This window comes from Nymphalis io, chromosome 17, assembly GCF_905147045.1.
Source record: "Nymphalis io chromosome 17, ilAglIoxx1.1, whole genome shotgun sequence".
Lineage (NCBI taxonomy): Eukaryota > Metazoa > Arthropoda > Insecta > Lepidoptera > Nymphalidae > Nymphalis > Nymphalis io.
In genome coordinates this window covers 11,800,209-11,823,648 of record NC_065904.1, presented here as the reverse complement: position 1 = coordinate 11,823,648, position 23,440 = coordinate 11,800,209, and the positions used below count along the sequence as shown (strand labels likewise).

The following is a 23,440-nucleotide window of genomic DNA, read 5'->3' as shown; positions in this document are numbered from 1 at the left end:
TTATTTCAGTTCGGAATTGTAACAAATACTATTGATAAATATGCTTTCTTAATTTAAATTTATTCCAAATATGTCTGAATTGGTCAAAACTACGTACGTTATTAATTATCGGATGACCAAAATACTTCAAGTGAGGAATCGACATAAAATCGATTCCTTTAAAACAGTAGGCAATGTTTTTGACATTAATTTTTTACAGAGTACAATTTAAACAATATGTATAATATTATGTAGCGTTTTTTTAGTTACTATGATAAAAAACATACACAACTACGATAAGCTAAAATATTTATTGTACTCACGATGTAATCGATTCTACGCAGGTCGGATACATCGAACATCGATATTTTAACCTTCCTTAAAATCGATAATAGTTGAGTTGACGCATAATAATAAATTATTTCACATAAATTGCGAGTTTCAGTCACGCACGGTCGTCTTTATCTGACATTTTATTATTCGGTGATGTGTTGTTATCATTTCTGCGATGTTATTTGGATAAATTTACATTTGTAAGCGATTCAATGTACCCAAACTCTCAGAGGAGTTGTTGCTCCGGTGAACAATTTACGTATTAGTTATTTAGTGTAGAACTTTCAAGATGCCTGTGACTATCGTAAACAGGATGCCCTTGCCGAATCTCAAGGTTTACTCGGCGGGAAGTGTTTTATTGTTATCGGTAGCCATGTATTATGCTGTGCATGTAACAAGTGACCCAAACTGGAAGGCTAACACAACCCTGCAGAAACAGGAGGCGGCTTCGGGGAGCGTAGAAGGCGAAGCGGCAAAGATGGTGCAACCAGCGGTAACGGCTACTGTGGAGCTTCCGATGAACGAAACGAAGAATTTTAGCGATCAATTTCTAGAAGTGATGACCTTTATGATGCAGGAGCCATTGTGTATGTGGGTGAGTACTATTTATGGATTTTAATTTTAAACAAATAATTTGTTGCATCGAAAATACTTATTTTAAGTAAGAAGGAAAAATTAAACATGTAGCTGAGCAAGCTGTTTTAAAGCCATTTTAAATAAGTTGCAGGAGGAAAAAGACTCATTGAAACTTAAATTATGATAATAATATAAAGATCATGGCGAAGCAATAAAATAAAACAAATAAATCATTTAATATTCTCTATCAATAATATTTCCATTTACTATTTTCACTTGTTCATATGCTTTAAAATTCTTAAGTGGTTTATTAATTGACCTAGAATATTAAGAATAATTATAAATGTCAAATCATAATTAAATAAAAATATAGTCATGACCATAATAAAGATAAAGAAATTGTGTTTGGTTTATTTATTACTAACATAATGTATATATGATAACATGTATTATATACAGATATATTATATTACATGTATTTAAAGATAAAATACTCTCTTTTTAATTTCTATTTTATTTTTCAAGTACTGCATATTTAAATTATTATTTATGTTGTTTAATATTTAAAAAAAAAAACTAAGCTTTAAGCTACATACTAAATCACAAATCGACTTTTATCCTAATATTATAAAGGCGAAAGTTTGTGAGGATCTTTGTTACTCATTCATGCAAAGTCTACTGACCAGATATTGATGAAGTTTAGAATAGAAATATGTTGTATCTTGACTAGAGAACTCAATCCTGGCCCTTTTTTCTAATTTCTGGATTGATTACACATGATCCCGGGATTGTAGACAGGTAACAAAAAACCAGAATATATTATATGAATAATTATTTTCGACTTCAAAATAATTGAATATTCATAAAATAATCACTCTTCAGATGTTAAACTACACCATAATAAAATTTAAAGTATTTTAAAATAAACAGCAGCTTCTGTATAAATTTTAGAAACAATCATATCAAATGAATAAGTTCATTTTTGTCATTTCCGAAAATCTCTAGATTGCTCAAATTTTATCCTGAAATTTTCGGTACTGAAAAACGACTGGGATTCCGAATCTCGCGAATGGAATCAAATTGTCTTATCTTGAGTTACACATAGGCTAACTAAAATTGGCAGCCTCTCCCCTCTCGTGGCTGCGCCTGCGTCGTATAAGGGGAGGGGATCAGATGCTAGTATAGAATATACATTTTTTATCAAAATTGTTTTTAAGTGTTTCAGTAATTTTAAAATCAATAATATATCATGTACATGTATTTTTTATAAAAAAAATGGTAGCTCACCAAAGTAACCGGCATAAGTCATATTACTTGCCACGTTTAGTCTAGTCGTCTATTATAGTGGTTCTGTAACTTTTCATCTCGGAGAGCCAACTGCAGACCGGCAAACTTGGATTACGCGTATTACGGGATACACATATTTATTTACCTAGCACATATGTCTCGTTGATTTAGTACAATAGTTTGTAAATCTATAGATATAAATCACATGGTACCCTATGTCTTCTTCTATACTCTGACAACGTGTATGCAAAATTTCATGATGATCGCTTGGGTAGTTAAGACGTGAAAAAAGAAAACGTAACAAACAAACGCACTTTCCCTTCAATTCGGGTTTATGTTTAAAAAACAAATGAATACATAATGAAAATCCATAACGGTTTGTTGTTTATTAATTTGCATTTATATAGCTGATTGAATGTGAACAAAAACTGTTTTACTGTTTGATATTTGGTAATAGAGCGGTACTTCACGGCATAGCAAACGTAAATTGATAGTCAATGATAAAACAAGTAAAAACAATTTAGAAAATAAGCTTTCATTTAGGCAATGGCGTAAAATATTGTTTATTGAATATAGTAAACTGTATTGTCGCCAGCGCCGATGGTGTGTGTAAAATGTTGGTTGAAACGTTTGGAAAAGGCATAATATTCGGTTGCAAGATTTGATTATCACAATGGACAAGGGAAATAACGTCTTTCATCTCGTAGGGTTAGTGGCATGTTGGTCGGTATGGATCGATTAACATTCTTACAGTGCCAACGTTTATAGGATATTGTGGCCACATACAATATTTATAATTAAAAAAAAAAAAAAATTAGTGTCTGGCATTTCGAAATAACTTTTGTATTAATATAGCTTTGTGTAAGTTACCAAAACCAAACGAACATTTTTTTTTATTTTTGTGTATCCGTCTGTATGTATGTCCAAGGTAATCTTCAAAACGGATATTATAAATACAAATAACTGAATTATACTAAGCAGTATTCCAAGGCACCAGTTAGTATTTATTTAATCAAAATCGGTTTCGTCTATCAAAAGTTATAACAACCTTCACGTCGTCTACTAATTTAGGTTAAACATTAAAATGGCTGATCTCGAATGATTTTCAAACTGAACTCCACCCTTAGCTAGTTAATTATATGTATGATTTTAAAGTTGATATCATTTCATAATTTGTTAAGTTTCAAGATTAGATTTTCTAAATATATATAAAAAGGATTTTAGTAATATGATTCTTTAGCTTCGTATGTATATATATATATATATATATATATATATATATATATATATATACACACTTTTAATTAAAATTCCAAAGAACTAATTTTTCAAATGAAATGAGCACTACATGACCTCTGAATTTTAATTGCGAAGCAAGGTATTAACGAGACCGTGTTATTGTGAGAAGGCTGCTAGCGCACGACCCAAGGTTTTCGTAATTAAATCGGGCATGCACCACGTCTTCAGGGGTTATCAACCTTCTTACATGTCGTTATCGTCAGGTCTAAACTGTAAACGATGAGGCATGGACCGAAGGTGTCGGAACCTCATGGTTTAAAGTGTGATCGTTGTCCAAATTATGTACATATTACAAAACTTTAAATCATTTATACAAACAAGAGAATACAAAGAGAAAGTAAAACTTATATAAAGCCTTTTTTTATAATAATGTCTGCAAACAATATAACGAGCATTCATATTTAAAATATTTTGTGATCTATGTTACTTCATAAAATTCTGGGCTATCAATAATTCAATAATAATCTAAATTATTAGTTTCTTATCGAAAGTTCTCAAATCTTGATGATTGTATATTGTTTATGTGTTAAATAGTAGATTTACATTGCATTAATATCACATAGTACTTGACCTTTAGTATTATCAGACTTAACCTTATTTTATATATTTTGCTTAAATCTGTGTTACGACCTTTATGCGTCCACGACCACACACCTCACTACGCATCACGGCCATCTTGACTTCACTACTCAAATTACGGTTCAGTCCACGCGTATCGGCGCAATTTATTGGATATATTACAGAAATCAATATTGCTGTACGTAATTAGTTCAAGTAAGTGTTGATATTGGTTAAGATGACGAAACGTTAGGACTTCATTTAGACTCATCTGTTATGTTATCGCTAAAAAGGCACAAGAGCCGGCGTCAATGGGAGGAGGTGACCACTTGTCTTGCTCGTCGGATTGATTTTGATGATACTCGGATGGACTAGACGGAGGGGTAATTGTGCCTAGGCATACCACTGCCCCATGAGCATGGCGCTGTAAGCCTTACATCGTTAATGCAATGTCTTACTACCAAGTAAACTCTCTCGTTGATGATCGTCAAGGGGTAGCTTAATTTCGAATTGGTCTGTGGGTCTATCGAAGTGATGATATCAACTGAAATTCAAATATGTGCTCAATATAGAGCTCGACCTAACGAAGTTTAGACATTAGTAATGCTCTGAAGAACTTACGGCTATACCTTTTGTGCCTGTAATTAAAGTGGCTCACTCGACGACGATAGAGCATTTGATTGACGGTCGGGTATACGGTGAGTGTTGTACAAGGTAGAAGGGCTTGGAGTTCTAACTGCGACGCCTTAATGAGTATTTATGGGCATTTGCAATGGTTGCTTTGTTTACTTTAAATAATTTCAGGATGATTTTTGTACATTTCAACAATGATTTTTTTTCTTCAAAAACCGTTACGATAATTTCATTGTCTGCGAATTCGTGTCATTGAACTGGTGAATGTAAAAAGTGGATTTTTTTTAAAAGTAAATTAAACATTATACTTTCTGCGATTAGTGGTTTACAATACAGTTCATTATGTTTTATATTTCATGAGCTACCAGCTAACGATCGACAAACATTGCAAATCCTTTTTCATATTTTTTGTAAACAATTTTCCCAGACAATGCACGACATTAGTATTACGTTGATGGAACATAAATGCACATAATATGAACAAAAACAAGCATATATTTTTATATATTATTTATCAAAATAAATAACACAGTAATTCTAGTATTTATTTTCACCTAAGTCAGGGTATCTTTATAGATAACTAAATATCGCCAGAGTTTGTGTTTAGGTCCCTCCTTGAGGTTCAAGCTTGCTTCATACCACATTTCATAAAAATCGGTTCAGTGGCTTAGCCGTGAATGACTAACAAGCGAAACGACAGACAGATAAAGTTTATGATATTCGTATAGATACGGTTTCACCCAAAAATGTTGTTTAAGATGTGATTAATTAAACAATCCTGTCTACTTCTTACGAATGTCAAATCAATAATGATAGAGAGAGAGAAATCAGTGTTAAACAAATACTCGCTATGCAACGTTTACAAGTACGGCCGTTTATGTCTAGGAATATGTGGGAGTGGGAGTGACTGAACGTGGGCGGGGAAATTGCTGCGAAATTCTGTTATATCATTTCGTTTGCTTTTATTAATGTATTTCGTAATATATATAATTGTACTCGTACACAGTTTTACGATATGTATAAACTACAATTGACAAACATATCACAATTATAAATGGCCATGAGTACGTTATTAATATTCAAAAATTAATATTTAAAAACAGCTGTGTTTTATAACTACTTAAAATATTTTACATATAAATATGATTATGTTAGACAATGGACTGAGTATAAAAAAAAGTGTAAAAGTGAGTGTAAAAGCACAACTTAAATTATAAAACACCGAAACTCAAACCTTTATATATCATGAAGGTATGAGCTTCGCTTCGAAATGTACATTGCACAGGCGCATCCAGAGAGCAATATTGATTGAATTTCAATTGTAGGAGCGGGAGATGTTTCCGTTGCACCCGCTTAGTTTTGAGCTTCATCCTATCGATTCGATGATGGTACCACTCTCTTAGCACACGACTAAATCTTGTCATGTATTTTTGGATTAGACAAACTTGTTACGCGTTAATATATTTTTTAAACTTTCCAATGTCAAAGGTATTGGATAACAATGACATAAGCAAGTGAAGCTGACTTAAATTTATTGGTCTGTGTCGAAAACAAGCTTCGAATAATAAATTGAACCTTTCAAGAAATCAACTTTGACCTTCAATAACTACTAAGTTTATGTATAAAGTATACAAAGTCGCCAGCTCGAGCTCAAAGAACTCTTGTTTAGAGCTACGCAATGAAGTCCTACTTTTGAAATGATCCCTGGTTCGGGTTATACATCTTAATTTAGGTCAGATAGATTTGCGTTCTTGTACAGAATAGTTGCAACATTCATTTAGCTATTACAGCCTGAATCTGGACACAAAGCTTAACATTCGCACCCAAACTCTCCAGACGTTTGATTTTAAATAACTCACAAAACAAATATAGCGTGGTTCGAAATTTTGACAGATGTTCATTGTAAAAAAACTTTTTTTTCAAACATGAATTTTGCGCAACTTAAAATGCAGGATTTCGGCAACGCTGAATTAATACGGTTTTATACATGACTTATAGTAATTTCATAAATAATTCAAAAACACATAGATTAAAAGGATTTTTCTATCAAGAATCAAGGAATATATGTTGTCGTCCTCTAGATACATTTTACAATCGAATTGGCAAAGGAGGCTAGTTACATTCGCATGCTTATTATAATACACAAGTGTGTGCGTAACCACAAGTGTAGTCTCTATTCCCGCACGCTTGTAGTTCAATATGACGACAAAACGAGACGACCTGAAAGCAATCGCTATACGTGCAAAATCTTACTTCTGGAATCTTATGATGTGCAGTCGTAACTTAGTCCAGCTCCCTCTCACTAAAACCCCTGCTATGGCAGTCCTCTGCATGGAATACGGTATTGTTTTGGCGTAACGCATGCGTGACCCTTGCCGAGCGTGCTCCGCGCGCATTGATCAGAACTTTTCATAGGAGAGGGGTTTCAATTCTAAACACCCGAGAAACGCTCCTCATCCAGGGAAAAGCAGAAACTCGTCTCGATATTTACCACCTCGGGAGCTCGCCTCAGGACCAGACCAGCACTACGTCGATGCGACTGTAACCTTCTTCTGTTTCCTGTCTTCCTTCGCATAGTAATATAATGTGTTACAAGGATGTCAACATTACGTTGTCATAAATTAATTACACTAAAAATAATGACAGCAGCACAATTACTACGAACTCGTAATCAAGTATACTTCGACCGTTTGATCTTGAGAGTAAGGACGCAGAAACACGTTTTTAATTATTTTAACAAAATTCACTATCTTATGGAAAAAATGTGTTTCCAGAAATTAAATTACCATGAATATATATATAATTATGAGTAAATAATAAACAAAACTATCAGCAGTTAGCTGTTTCTACTAATGTTGACGTGTTCGTCTAGCGACCTCTTGGTAGCGATTATTTATTGAATTTAATTAACATATATTTGTGATTTAATTGCTGGAATAGATTAACTACTATGTTTCTTGCTGGTTTCTCGGTATAATCAACAGACACAAATTATAATCTTATACAACAACGATTCCTTGTAGGAGTACTTGAATAAAGTATAATTCGATTTGAGATGAGATACAGAAAATCAACAATAAAATGGTAGGTTTAATATTAATAGTGATTATTGATCGTTTTTCTCACACTTGGTCCGTGTAATATACGATAACCTAGTTATGTATGTATATCGAATAGTAATGATATTATTTACAATCTCGCTATCGTTATGACCCATCGATGCCCCCGTGTTGCGACGTGTTTTAAACCGTTACAATATGTGATGTGTGTAACAAAATATTAAATCGAAAGAACGCTAAGACAAATAAAATAAACTTTCGAGAACGGACAGTCGTGCGGCGAAAGTGAAATGCAAACTTGTTTTGCCTTGCGCAATAAAATTAACATTTTAGTATTAGACTGCGTTTTATCCCTGGATCCGTCTGCGCGCATCGGCGCTGACAATCAGAAGATAAATTCTCCGCTTCCGTTTATATTTCCGTGTTTAAAAGCTCTCTGGAACAGCACTGTCCGGCGCGTTAACGATCTATACGCAAACAATTACGTCGATCCGACGTTGCGTGAAATGATGACAAATAGACAAACACAAAGTGTGTAATAGAAATATTTACATTTACCGTATCCACGTAAAGTAAAAGTAATGTAAAAGTACCGCTTGAGGCGAAGGAGGATTCTATATGCAATCCCATCCGACTCGTACATGGTTTCACTTCGGGGCTCACGATGTTTGTCTTCCTAGCTCGAGAGCGGTTTGCGCGGAGTTTTCTCCTCATGTAAGGATTGAGGTATTCAAGCCAGTGCACCATTGAAGATGGATGGAAATTAGTAGGTTGCTTTTAATAATTATTTAAAACAGTAACTTTCATTTCTTTTACAAATCATTACAATGAAACTTTCTTAATTTTGTCAAATGTTTTTATTAATTTGTAATAAAAAATATTAAATGAAGTTTAAGGAAAATAAAATGGGATGGTGGAATTAATGAAGTCAAATTAAAAGCACCGAAATCGAGGTGATTACTGACGGCTCTTGAAGAGTTTCGCTATACCCTAAGACTAAGACTCCTATCATAAGATCAGCTTGATGGCTATTGCTATCCAAATAATACAAGTTTGGAATCGAAACTATTCTAAGAAGTATTGACAAAACAACTTTCAAGATTTTCTTAGTTACATAAAAGTAAAGAGAGAAAGAGGTATTTATTTCTTGTCTCGTTGATTTGGTATCAACGAGACAAGAAATAAATACCTCCAGCCTAATATGAGCCTCCAGAGATTTTTACAAACAACTATTGGAAATTTTTTTTTTTTTTAATGATTAGAAATCTCAACTTAATGTAATCGTTTCCAATGAGTTTACTTGGATGTGTATATATATGTACATCTCCCTTAGTAGGGCTCAGCGCAGGCCTGTCTGGGCTCAAACATACGTTCAGTTAAATATTTTCTGGATTAAATGGTGTGAGCCAGTTTAACAAGCACAAGAGATAAAACATCAACTACTGGGTTAGCTAGAACTATGGCTTACTATATTTTTTTTTCATTTTTAAATTAAAAAACCTTCAGTTCAGTTCAATTTCTGAAATCTGTACCAAATTTCTTAATCGTTCGAAGGGTTTAGCGTGACGCTTTACAAACATTCAAACAGACAAACTATAAATATATAATTTTAAAAGCAGACTCACATTAAAAAAAAAAACAACATATAATTTTCCAGTTTAAGAAGAGGAATTTTTAAACCTTTGCTAATTAGCTACTTTAGCTAATTAGCAAAGGTTTTATTATGAGCACATAAAAAATATTAAGATTCGATTTTAGTTTTTTAAGAACTAGCTTTAATGTCCGGCATGATTTACAATGTATCTTTAGTTTGTTTTGTTTGTTGTTGTTTTGTTATCCGTGTAGAACTGTGCCTATATCCATCCAAGAACCAAAGCTTGCAGTGGGTTCAAAGTTTCAATTTAATCGGACAAACGATGCGCATAATATGTTCGACGCGTTTGTTATTTCAAATATAACTTTATATCGTATACAAAGATAGCTGCTATCTCACGAGAGCAATAAAATATATATTCACGTGTGTGCGATATGTTTTTATATAGTAATATGCGACATAGCGGATGAGCTTCTATAAATAGTGCGCTTACGTAACCGTCTAGTTCATTACAGTTCAATTTATAGTTGAAATAAAATTATGACGTTCAAGTGATGATATAGTGAGGTAGGATACAAGAGTTGAGAACTATTTCTATATGTACGAAATCGCTGACCGAAATGAACTAAATGACGTATGATTTTTTTTTGTTTTCATAGTTACTTCGGATTCTAATAGCGACACTTCTATTTGCTCAGCGAGTAGCAAACGTTTGGTGCATTCGCAGATATTATATCAAATGGCAGTGCATTCAACTGAGTGAACCAACAGTGAACGGTCAAACAAATATTAGCCTAGTCTATATAGAACCTGTGTCTATATAAATGGATAAGGTCTAGAATCCAAATTGTTTGTTACTTCGCGACTAAACCACTGAACTGGTTGTAATGATATGACAATGACAAATGTAGCATGAAACCTGCGTAATAAACATAAACAACAAGAACAAACATTACGGGATTTCTGCATAAAGAACGTGTGGGTGGATTTATTGGAAACAGCTAGTCATTTTACTTACTTTGTTTTTATCTTAAAACATATATATATATATAAACTTATATATATATATATATATATATACAGTGATCGTTATCAGCGGCTGAGGTCACAAATGTCTTCAAAGAATCCTTGAGATATTTTTGTATCCTATTTTATACACATGATTACCATATTTACTTTAATAATATTATACTAACTAATATAATAACTAATTTTGATGAAAATTTGATGAGATGTCAAGAGTATAATCAACGTAGAAGATTGAATACAAAATTTAAGATTTGATCGAAGTTCAAATCCGGGCAACGAAATTAAGATTTCACGTGATAAATAGTAAATTAGTATATTATATTTATTAAATACATACTTCCAGGGAAGAAATTCTAGCACACATGTCGCAGAAGAAGAGCATAAGTCTAGTCGTGGGAAATTTATGGTCTACGATTTAATTTTTATGATACGTTTGTGTATTTTATTAGAAATAGTGCTTCATTTAAGACATAAGTATGAGAATCGCGAGTAACATTGTAAAGAGCTAAGCGTTCAAGCCTACAGTCCTATTGTTTGTGAAGTCATGAACGCTAATTATTTACTCAATAAGAAAGTTAACTAGAAAATGATGATACGTAATGTTTATTAAATTCCTTGTGAAAAAGTTACGTTATCAATTTCCATTAAAACTATAACGCTTACAATAATTATATAATAACTTGCGACTGTAGAAAGTTGTATATTTTTTATTTAACTTTCCCATTTGGTAATTACGTAATGCCTTTGATTTTCAGGAGTAAGATTTCTACAAATTCTCCTGTTGCCAGGGTTAAGTGATATTCAGAGTTTTCTATTTTTATGTATGTATCCAATTACGCTCTCGTTATAGCACAAAGAATACCCGATTTAGTATTTATTCAATTGGAATCAGCATTTATTTTGTATATAAAGAATTTTTTGTCCTAATAGGGTCGACCCTATTTTTAAGCTACCCACGTAAGGGTTCGTCTCACCTTATCGATCGATCGATATTCTCCGAAATATCAATATGGATATTAAAATAATTAAAAAATATAAATATCTAGATACATTTTTTTAATTAACAGATAACATATAAGTAAGTAAGTCCAATATCTTAAAGTACCTTTTGAAGTATTAAAGTTATAGACTTGCCTGAGACCGGTAAGAAAGTTAATACATTAAAGGTCGTAAGTGCCAAGAAGAACAAGAAATCCCTCTTAGCTACTAATGCGGACATAGACTGATCGTGTCACTACGTTATATCTTCAAAGAGTTTACCTAGTTGCTTTATAATATGAATGATATATATTTATTTAAAAAAATGTATAATATTATGTGATTGATCTAGAAATTTCTTACTTTTAGTTACAAAAATATTTGATAATATTACACAACATAAGATTTTTAGATGTAAAGGTCGCCAAACAGTGAAAAACCTCGTAAAATATAAAAAGAAATTACGTCAACCACTTCACCTATATTACCTACTAAATGAAGCTTGGAAATCGGGCCAAGGAGGCGTCGACGTCTTTCGTACCCAGATTCACTTGTTATCAGGATAGTTTTTTGATGACAAACGAGCCTCGGGGACAAGACCGACTCGTGATGGCAAACGGCCTGAGCGTGATCGCCTTCACGCCGTCATAATCTTTCAACCGCTTGTCGCGTACGCGTGGCGCGTATACAAATATATATGACAATATTTATTTATTTATATTTTCATAAATTTTAATATGAGAATAACTATAAAAATTTATGTTTCACATGTGCAGGGCGTCCCGTGACGGTCACGTCTTGATTTATTTTATTTCTACATGTTTTATTTTCTACCAGAGATTGTGTACTCTGTAAAATAAGGATATGGCTATAAGTGCAAGTAATTGGTATTAAGCGAAAAGTTGAGACGCCGTAATATAGCTGTGCCAAATATGTTTTCGATCGTTATCGTATTCGCTGCAGACAAATAAATCAAAACATTAAGCTATCAGACATTTAAACGATATAATCTAATAAAACCTAATTAATTGTACGCATTCTTTGTACTTAATTATTCAAAATGTACGTTTTACTTTAAAAGTATAATGAAATAACGTATTATAGGCGGCCCCTGAAAAAGGTATTCGTTTGTTTTTGCATAAGGTATTTTGTTTGTATAAACTAAATAACTTAGGGCATAAACATTTTATAATAATTTTATCAGATTTTGTAATAAGGGTTGTGCTTACTTGATAGGGCTCTGTGTCAGCCTGTCTGATTAGGTAGCATCTCACTTATCATATATTCTACCGCCAAGCAGAAATCCTTAGAATTGTTGGGTACCGGTATGAAGGGTGAGTAAGCCAGTATTAATACAAGCACAAGCATAATATCTTAGTTCCCACCGTCGGTAGCACATTGGCGATGTAAGGGAAAGTTAATATTTCTTACGATGCCAATGCAATGGGCGGTGTTGACCACTTACCACCAGGTGGCCCATTTGCCAGTCTGCTTACCTATTTTAAATAAAACAATAATAATTAATCGAAATCAGTCTAAGAACGCCATATTATGTGATTAAAAAAATAAGCAGGCAAGCGAAGGAACGAAGTTTATATACGATTTAAAAACAAAATAAAATAATTGCGTTAAATAGATCACTTGATAGCGTTTTCTGTAGTCGGGTATTGTTTTTAAATAACCTTACTAAAACCGGTTGTATAAACAAAAATGTTGTATCACAAATTGTATTCCATCCGTTACCTATACTCAGGGCCACTTCCGGGTTAAAACTTTATTTCGGCCGGATTATTCTCTACTATGTAAATCGTTCGATCACTTTACATAACAATTTATATTAGTGACTTGATTAGCAAAATCAGCGGCCAGCAAGGAATTCAATTTGTGACGAAAATTATTCAAAATTTGCCTTTTTAACGTACATAATGCCCATTTGGATTATATATTTAAAATACTTAAACTTATTAGGTTAGGTCGATAGTCTAAATTAAATAAAGGGTTGTTTTGGCTTTTTTTCAAAAGCAAATACCCATGTTCACTTAAAATGAGGCAGTTATTTTGAAATGACAGACATACACTTTTATTTATTTGTAGGTACGGAACTCATAGATTAAGGAAGTAGAAAGAATTAAAAGATAAAATATTACTATTTCACCTGCACAGCAGTGCAAAAGCCACTCATTTTCAACTCGTGATGACAAGTTAAAAGTCTGTATGACATTTCAGCGGCATACTGTATCGATTTTATACAATACGCTTATTTTAATGAAAAAGGTGAAATGTAAATAATTATGTTTTATTCGTATAATGTTCATATTTTTGATTGTTGTTTCCATGATAACTCATGTATAACGTAAGTTAGTACAACATTCAAGTCAAGAATTTAACGATCTTTTTCAGTGCTAATTACGAAGGCGAAAAGCATAGTTAGTCTCCCCAAAGGGGAAAAAAAAAGTTTTTTTACGCTGGAAAAACGCATTACGCGTTTCCCCCACGGGAACAGTGGGGGGGGGGGTTGTGGGGCTCGCTGGTGTCCAAGGCGCCGAGTGCGCCCCGAACATCGGAATACCCACTAAAAAACCAGCGGTACCCTTTCCGTCTTAACGAGGAACGCCACGGGATCGCTTTCGCATGCTGCCGTGACGGTCATAGTTAGTCTGCCCCTGTTGGACTAGCAGAAGGCTTCTAACTTATCTCACCGAGGTGCTCCACGACTTGTCGAGATTAATATGTAGCAGTTTATTAAATCCGTGAAGATGTCCTCACGACGCGATGAATAATATTAAACAAAACAAATAAGCGAATTTTTGAAAACTTAGGCTTGCCGGGATATGAACCCACAAACCTACTCGGATTCGTGTTTCTAAGCTCGGTAATGCGATACTCTTATATTCCGTATAGGTAGAACATTTCCAGGTCTAGAAAGGGTTCAATGTGATATTTTTTTATTTGTTTATTATTCAATGTTTCCCAACATGAAACAACTGCTATCTTCATACCGATTGAGTGACACAATACAAGACCACAACGGACCGAGTACGTGCTGATAAAATCATAGCAGACATTACTGTGATATCGATGACAAAGAACATAACTGTTTATACTGATAATACACGACGCGTGAGGTAATGTTTATTTAGTAAAATGCCGGCTTAAAAAGTGAAGCTAAAAATTTTAATTTAAACATCGTATATAATACGTGCAATTTAAGTTGTAACCTCTTAATGTCTTACTCTTGCATTGAAACAATGTACCAAGTTAGTACTTTTTTATTCAATGTGTTCTTGTCTCTTTTGGATGAGAATGTCGCTAGATACATAAGGTATATACAGTTTATCTCACGATTCTTTCCTTCAACGTCGACAACGACATGAAATGTAAACACATATTAAGCATGAACATTCTGTGCGAATCTTCGATTAATATTCATGTGTTCGGCATTGGGTCATCTCGATACGAAATGAGTCACGAATTTGTATGAATGAATATGGTTTAATAGCAATCCCCTATTGCGTAGTGTGCGAGGTTTGAATACGCAAATTACCGTTACAGATATAGTCGATTATTGTTATTGCGTTACTATTTCACATGTGGTGGTTCAAATAAGATTGTTTCGTAGGTATATTGATTTTGCAATCATGAGTTAGTAGTCATGCAGGTTCCTCTTAGAAATAATAGGTTTTTTGAATCAATAGCGGAAATATAGTTTAAGATTTCTGTATCACTACTTACTCACGATTGCAAAATCAATATACCTACGAAATAATCTTATTTTATAGATACCATGTGATATTTATATAAAATATAATTACAACACATAATTGGACAACGCATTGTCAAGCGCGATTATATTTATAAAGAAACACGTGGTCCCCGTAATTGCTCTCACGTGCTCCGACTCATGCTGCTCGCAGACTCGTTGAAAAAATACCTGTTGGGTAATACCAGAGTAAATTACTTCTCTTTGAAACTACCTATACGTACAATATATCTTATAAAGTAAACTGAGAAAGTGATTGCCTCGTTGGTATAGTGGCTAGATATAAGGCCGCTGACCCGGAGGTCCCGGGATCAATTCCCAGATCGGGGCAATATAAAATTATTAGGTTTTTCTATCAGAAAATTCTCAGTAGCAGCCCGGAGTCTGGAAGTTGGAAGTGTGTACACTCCCGTGCCTCGGAAAGCACGTAAAGTCGTTGGTCCTGCGTCTAAACTCCTTCCGGTCTTTTCGGATTGCGGTCGGTTGCACCTGTGTTTGCGCACACACTTGTGCCCTATAATATGTCCTGCGCAGTTGGCTAATCTCTCTTGAGATTGGCCGTCGTGGCCGAAATCTGTCTGGAGGACCTTATTAAACTGAGAAAGATTTTGCAAGGTTTTGTCGGTGTTTTACATTTTACGGGCTTCCAAATGTTGTCAACAACTTTTAACAATATTCCGAAGCCGAAATTAAAAAGAATTCCCTTTAAAATTTTCCATGATGTCGAAACCTTATAAAATTAATTATTAAAGCACACGGCGACAACACGAGTCGCGAAACGTGATGTTGCTACGTCACAGGTAGGACAGACACGCCGGATAACAAGGGCCGGCTATCGAAGGTCTCTTGTGTTCAAAAGAATTTTAGAGATATTATAAAATTACGTATTGTAATTTACTTTACTTCTAGAAATTTTGTACTTAAACCTTGATTTATAGCTTATGTTTATTAATACGACGTAATATCTGTTATTGAAAAGCATATAATTGTAAAATGAGCACATTATATAATTATCATCGCGTAGTCGACATTAAAGCTATTGTTATATACTAAGAAATACATTTTCTTATTGCTTGAATATCAAAAATAGTGCTACAAAGCATGTACCAATTACAGGCTAACTTAACAGATTGCAGGCACATTTTGAACGATTTGACTGGTACAAGTCAAGTATCATGGGCTATCATAGGATCATGGTTACAGAAATACTTGTATAAGATAGCAGGTGAGAAGTCCGACGGAATAGAAAAATGTCAAAGGTAGGAGGCGGTAGGAGCTGGAGTAGGAGTTTATAATTATAAAGTTTTATTTGAAGTAGACATATTTGTTATTAAAATATTTCGCCTAAGTTTATAGAGAAGTATGCAAACGTATATGTTAACATGATATTATATGAACATTCGAATGTGCTCAAGACGTTTCCCGGCCAACTCGGTGACTTGGCACGCTCCCAGACTATCGTGACACAAGGGCCACCCTTGACATTTACTAGACCCTATGATTCTGTACTTACTTCTTTTATTGGTTTCGTTTCACATCCAATTTAACCCGGTTTACGTGCTTTGCGAGAGTAAAAACTGCCAACGTCGTAATAAAGAGATACTACCGACTTAAACAAAAGCATAACAAATTTTTTAACCATCTTGACCCGAGTTTTGTTGCTAAGCCTTATAATTGCGACAACACGAGTCGCAACACGTGATGATAGATAACCGGCAGGATTTAAGAGAGTATCGGATGAAATAGGATTATAATTAGCAACAAGACCAACGAGCCAATTAAACTTCTAATACATCTAACGTAATTGAGTGCGAAGACCAATCAATACGTTTTATCTCTCTCTCACGTAGTCGGTCGCTCTGGACAAATTATAAGTCTCATGTAGGCGAGTACAATGCGTGACTCGGATTGTTCATATTCATTTTGTATTTAACGCGGGCTTATTGTAAATGTCATAATGTTATTATATTAAATTGTAATACCATGGTTTAATTAAGTCAATACATATAAGTACACACTACACACGGAACACACTAAGGTGGATACGGTTTTCGAACCCGTGACCTGCGGTCATCGTACTGAGGTCGCGTTCTATTCGTCGTTATGATTCGTGACTCGGTTTCGTATAGTTTACGAGTGACACGACACAGATTACTTAATCTGTATACATTTTTATTGATTATATTCAACTACGCCGCTTTGTTTTATAAACAGTCTTTCAATCAACAATTAAATAGATGAATTGAAACCGCTAGGTAAATAATATAAATCGATGTAAATCAAATGTTGAAATGTATATGTATGTGACAGCGTAATTAAACAAATCGCTCCAATACCTAGTTAAATTGTGTTCATTATATGTTCATTTTAATCTTATGTACCTCGTGAACTGGTCAACATAAAGTTATATATAATTTCTTGTTATCGTAGTCTTCTCAAGAGCATTTCGAAATGTATTTTAAACACGTCTTGTTTACCAACACAGCGTTATATCGCCAAGTGTGCGTGCCAAGTTGGTAATTAAACGAAGAAACAATATTAAGAACATTGCCAATAAATATTCGATTAAAACAACTAGAATGATAACGTAAAAACATTTATAGTGTCTGATTTAATGCGAACCATGCCATATACAGTGCAGTACAGCAGCGGCAGCAGCAAGTGTGTTCTGCGCAGAACACACTTGCCAATTGTCAATGATTGTAAATGTGTCCTGAAGTCAATTTTATCTCTGGCATAATATTTAAATAAATTGAATAAAGTACAATTATGTTTTAAATTAAATAATACTGGTTTCCGCACGCGGCTTCGTCCCCAGGTGGGAGGTGTTAGTGTTAGGTAAAATGCAAAACAAATGCGATATTTAATGGTGACTGGTAGTTGAAACGTGAAAGCGTAACAAACACACGAACAATCTCACTTTAGTATTTATAGTATTAGTAAGGATTGGTATTCATTCTTCTTTGGCACCATTATCTTTTTTTTACATATTATAGGCGGTTAATATTTTTGACTTGCATCCAAGTGTCTATGAAAATACTTTGATTGTTAATTGTTTTCTTTACTACCGCAGCTGTTACAAACCAAAGGCTTAGATGATACAAACGCTCGTAATGCGTCCGTTAGGGTTCAACGACAACGAAATTTCCTAACTAAATCTATACGCTTTTATATTTACTGGTGGTAGGGCTTTGTGCAAGCTCGTCTGGGTAGGTACCACCCACTCATCAGATATTCTACCGCAAAACAGCAATACTTGATATTGTTGTGTTCCGGTTTAAAGGGTGAGTGAGGCAGTGTAATTACAGGCACAAGGTACATAAAATCTTAGCTCCCAAGGTAGGTGGCGCATTGGCTATGTAAGCGATGATTGACATTTCTTACAATGTCAATGTCTAAGGGCGTTTGGTGACCACTTACCATCAGGTGGCCCATGTGCTCGTCCGCCTTCCTATTCTATAAAAAAAAATACTGTTGCTATCGCTTTTTCAAATATGAGGATAAAAAAGATAGAAAGTTTTTTTTAGATTGTGTATACTAACTCGGCAACGATTTCAAATAATTCGCCCAAACTTTTCGTTTTCCTTTTCTCGTATGACAGATTATAAACAAAGTCAAACCTACCTCTATCACTGATCCACTGATAACAAAACGATAATTTAAATATTAAAATATTTATTGACCTTACTGTGTATTTACTTAGTACCCGGATATATGATAAACAAATATTGTTTAAAAATAATCAGCAATGATCGAAGCGATAATATTATTAATGATAATAGTTTTGTTTAAAGATCACTCTCGTAACGAAGCGTGTCTAATAAATGATATTATTATAAATCTCTTCCGTCAATGAAATGTCTATTACAAATTGACGTCGACGTTTTTTAACCAATATTTAAATTTGATTATAAAGATAATTTATATTTATCAACTATTATTCACATTAAAGCCTTAAATAAATACAAATAAAAATTAAAAAAATATATTCGTATTTATTGCTGTTATCTGTTATATATTGTGTTCGATATACTATATAACTTTTGTCTTAAGTCATGTCAATAAAATTTATTTACTTTTCTATAAAAAAACACATCACCGGCATCTCTTTAAAAATATTTGAATGTAATTTTTATTTAAATAGTTCCGCTTGTTTTTATTATTTTATAGAATGTTTTGCTGTATACAACTAAGTAGTATCCGCATTAATGATTCCCAAAAAAATCATGTAACACGACTAATGAAATTCATTATCTTAGTAATCAAAACTTAGTTATCAGTCCCGGTTATAGCTTAACAGAAGGTCGATTAAACAAATATATTTGTTACTAGTTTTATGGATTAAGAAAATATTAATAAACGAGTAGGTTCTTGCGAATGAGCTCTTATAAGTTAACAAAAGTAAAAGTAAGGTCTCTAATCGTCCCACTGCTGACTTGAGGCTCTCTCTCCTTTGAGAATAAGGTTTGAAGGTTGTTGCACCAATACATTTCGGTTGGTCGGAACACAAGTGGTATACTTCATCAAAAAAACACGAGATGTAATAAACACAAATTAAGCACATAAAAGTTCAGTGGCGTTTGCGTACTTTAATTTTAAGCGTTTAAATAATTTAATTAAAAATGATGACGTAAGGCGACGCGTGGTGTGAGCGTAGGTAATGTTCTCGTATGAAAGAAATATTATTTACCTTATTGTTTTTTTTCTAATAAGTAAAAAATGTAACATGAAGAAGATTCTAATTATCAATAAATATAAGAATCTAATTCTAATGAATTTAGTATTCAATAATTCCATCAATAACCGTTCCTACGACGTGCAACTTAACTTTTCTGATATTACGTATATTGTGCTCCATAACGGTATACTTTCTTTGGTGAAATTGAGCGCTGAACCTTTTTTTCTTTTTTTTTTAAATCTTTAGTAATGTTGTAAATAAGAAAGTAAGTCTGTTTGTCTTTTACGCATTTACGGCTAAACCAATTAATCTATTTTGATAAAATTTGGTATATAGCAATCTCGGACCCCAAGGAAGGAAATAGGGCACTTTTTTAAACCAAACAACTGCCCTCAACCCCCCAACACTTGTAAAAATCGTTAACCTCCCTACGATGAAAACTTTCTAAGACGTGCGTACGAGCCCTTGAGTGGAATCTGAACTGGCTTGACTTGAGCCTATCAATAGTAGTAAAGCCTACTACTGTATACACATTTGAAAACAAAATCATTGATTTCTCAGTTCGAATTGTATTTGTATTTAAATCAAATAAAACTAGACGCGTCCGGGACACCCGGTTAGAAACAAGATCATTTCGCTTCCTATGATGTACCAAATAAAGTCACAATTCATAATAAATTGTCAACTTTTAAGTGTAATTGCATGAAAAACGATAAAGTGCGATATGTTTACAATAATACCACCGTATTTTTCTTAATTATATTTGTCGGGAGGGCAAATGACTCTACTTCATCTGATGGTAAGTGATAGTAGAGTCCAAACGAGAAGAAGGCCAGTACAGTCGGGAAGAATGTTCTGCACTAGCCGCCCCCGCCTTGCCGGCCCGCATGATGCCTCTTCACGCCTCGTTTGACTACTTCAAACGAGGCGTGAAGAGGCATTGTTTGTAAGAGGAGGGGAACACGTGAGCTGGTAAGGAATTCCATTTTTTGGAAGTGTGACAAAGAAAGGAGTTGCAAAATTTCTTTGTGCGCGATGGAATTGATGTCACAGTTAGGCGGTGACATCGAGAGCCAGCACGCGTAGACTTATGAAGGAAGGCGGAAGCAGGAATTAGAGAGAATATTTAGTTAAAACATATCGTACTGCAATGATTCGAAACAATAAGACGTGTAGTCGTTAATCGCTATAACCTTATAAGGTGTATAAATTATAAATATTCATAAGCAGTTGTGGTTTCTCCTTAAATTCTATATAAATTATACGTCGCTTTGTGTTCTTTCCTTTATGTGTTTGGAATTAAAATATTGAAGATGCATGTTGATTTATCTTAAGATCGAAAACGTAACCTTCGATCATTATGATTAATATGTTTGTATCACGTAATGAATGGGCTTACTTTTTAATGTCAGTGAGTAGTAATTTTACTTTTGGCTGAGGCTTTTAAAAATTGCTATTAATATGGTAAAAAAATAGTTTTAAAATAATATTAGAAAATCGAGTAATCAAAATAATATTAGTGAAAAAAAGTGAGGTAAATTATAATAAGAACTTTTTGTCCCAAAATCAACCACAAAATCTAGAACATAAACGAGTATATAATCTGGTGCCTAACATGATATTTAAATTCATTAATTGGTTAAGCTTCGTTAGTGGCTACATGTAAGCCGCAGACCCGGAATCCCAGGTCGGGCCAATAAAAAGTTATTGGTTTTTTTCTATCGAAAATTCTCAGTAGCAGCCTGGAATCTGGAAAGTTGGAAGTGTGTATACTCCCTTACCTCGGACAGCATTAGTCTTATACGTCATTTATTTAATGGCAGTAAGTGCAGCCGTGTAATTCGGTTGAGTGAGCCGGTGTAATTACACGCACAATGGACATCACATCTATGATGCAATGATTGGGAGAATGTTCGCAGCTTGTGGAATGATTACGGCTTATTAAGCTGCCGATTTCTATGATTGGTGGTAACGAGTTGCTATCAGATAGCCCGTTATATAAGTTATATATATCATTCGATATTTTTATCGTACATATATGTATGCTTTGTTTGTGCATTATGAACTTCCGATCACAGATTGAAAATTAAAAGTCATTTTTTTTCTTTAAAAAAAAAAACATTTTATGAAATGTTTTCGATAAATTAATTAGTAATATATAACATTTAATGATATATATCCTATTACATAACGCGTTAAGGCAAAGGGATAGAGATCGAGACTATTCGTTTATCAAAAAGAGAGTGGCTCAAACTAATTGCAACCTCGTGGGTTGGTTGCAAGTAATGCATCAAGTAGCTGTTGGGTTGATTGTATCGTGTTGTGATGGTCTGTTTACAGTAATATTGAGTTTATCCGAAATTATATTAATTATTTTGATAGAAAGAAACTCGTAAAGCAAGGATTCCGGCTTTACAAAGCCATTCCTCCTAAGGTGTATGTCCACATTACACGGCGCTACGGCTAACTATTAGGTTTCTGAACGTAAAACTCCATCTACGTGTCTTACTGTCCGTTTCAAATGTTAACTTTAACATAATATACCTATTCTATTTGTTTTTTAATTACCACACACATATATATAGACACACATACACAAGCATACAATATATAACTCGTTGTGTATTGCAAACACTCGTTCTCATAAATAATTTTAAGAAAAATCCTGAATTTACTCTCAGCGAGAGTAGAACACACGCGTAAATATGATCTAACGAACCTGCTAACAACACACACACATTCTTATCTCCGCTCCAATCTGTTCATTGAACCGTGTTCGATATATAATACATACATATTACATATAGTATGAGTCGAGGCTGTCGGCCGACTAGCGAACTAGTAAACAGCATTACAGTTTTATTTCGTAAGCGAGCGTTATTTGTAAACATGGAGAATTCTAGAAATTCCTTTAAAATGATTAACAATCACGAGCTCTATTAGAATTCTTATATTATATTGATTATATACCTACCTGTACTTTGTCGTGATATAGTCTATTTTGTTTAAATGAATAACTAATAAGTAAATAATAAATATCAATACCTAAATAAGGAACCCAACCGCATTGGAGCAGCGTGGTGGAATAAGCTCCAAACCTTCTCCCCAAAAAGGGAGAGACCTTAGCTCAGCAGTGGGACATTAACAGGCTGTTCCTTACTATTACTACCTAAATAAGTGTTGAATATATGTAACATATAAATAAATTATCGTTAAATTTGTCAATAAATGCCCCAAGATTGTGTTTTTGGCCGTTTAAAGTTGTCACTGAGACTTTGAAAGATTACTAATGGTAAATTGCTCTAAAATTATTCCACCATTTTACCACGAATGAATTATTTTTATTGTTTTATTATTTATAACGTAATGTTATGAATGCTATTTCCCGATAAAGGTGAATTCTGGTCACGTTTTTCGCGTGTCTTACAGACATGAGCTTCACGAGCACCGGTCCTGATTCGTCGATTAGAAACATTAATCTAATTATATATACAAATAAATAAAATTAAAGTGTCTGTCTGTGATTTCAAATAGCTGCCTCCTTTGAGACCAAAACTAAAACAATCTTATTAGACTACCGCTGCTAAATATAAATAATCGACATATCTCATGTTTATAATTCAAGTAGACGTTATGTTCTGCCAATTTGAAGGATTCCGTCACAAACAATTCCACGC

At 33.7% G+C, this 23,440-nt stretch overlaps 1 protein-coding gene across 4 annotated transcripts in view; it reads left to right on the top strand.

The window, feature by feature from the left end:
• The first annotated feature begins 350 nt into the window (after window positions 1–350).
• LOC126774779 (E3 ubiquitin-protein ligase AMFR-like) overlaps window positions 351–23,440 on the top strand; it is a 43,979-nt gene continuing 20,889 nt past the window's right edge. Inside the window, exon 1 of one of the 4 annotated variants that reach the window (XM_050496327.1) lies at window positions 351–907. In XM_050496327.1, coding sequence (XP_050352284.1) covers window positions 602–907 — 306 coding nt within the window. In that variant the 5' untranslated portion in view covers window positions 351–601. The remainder of the gene's footprint in view (window positions 908–23,440) is intronic. The other 3 variants (XM_050496329.1, XM_050496328.1, XM_050496330.1) reach the window with 3 other exon arrangements.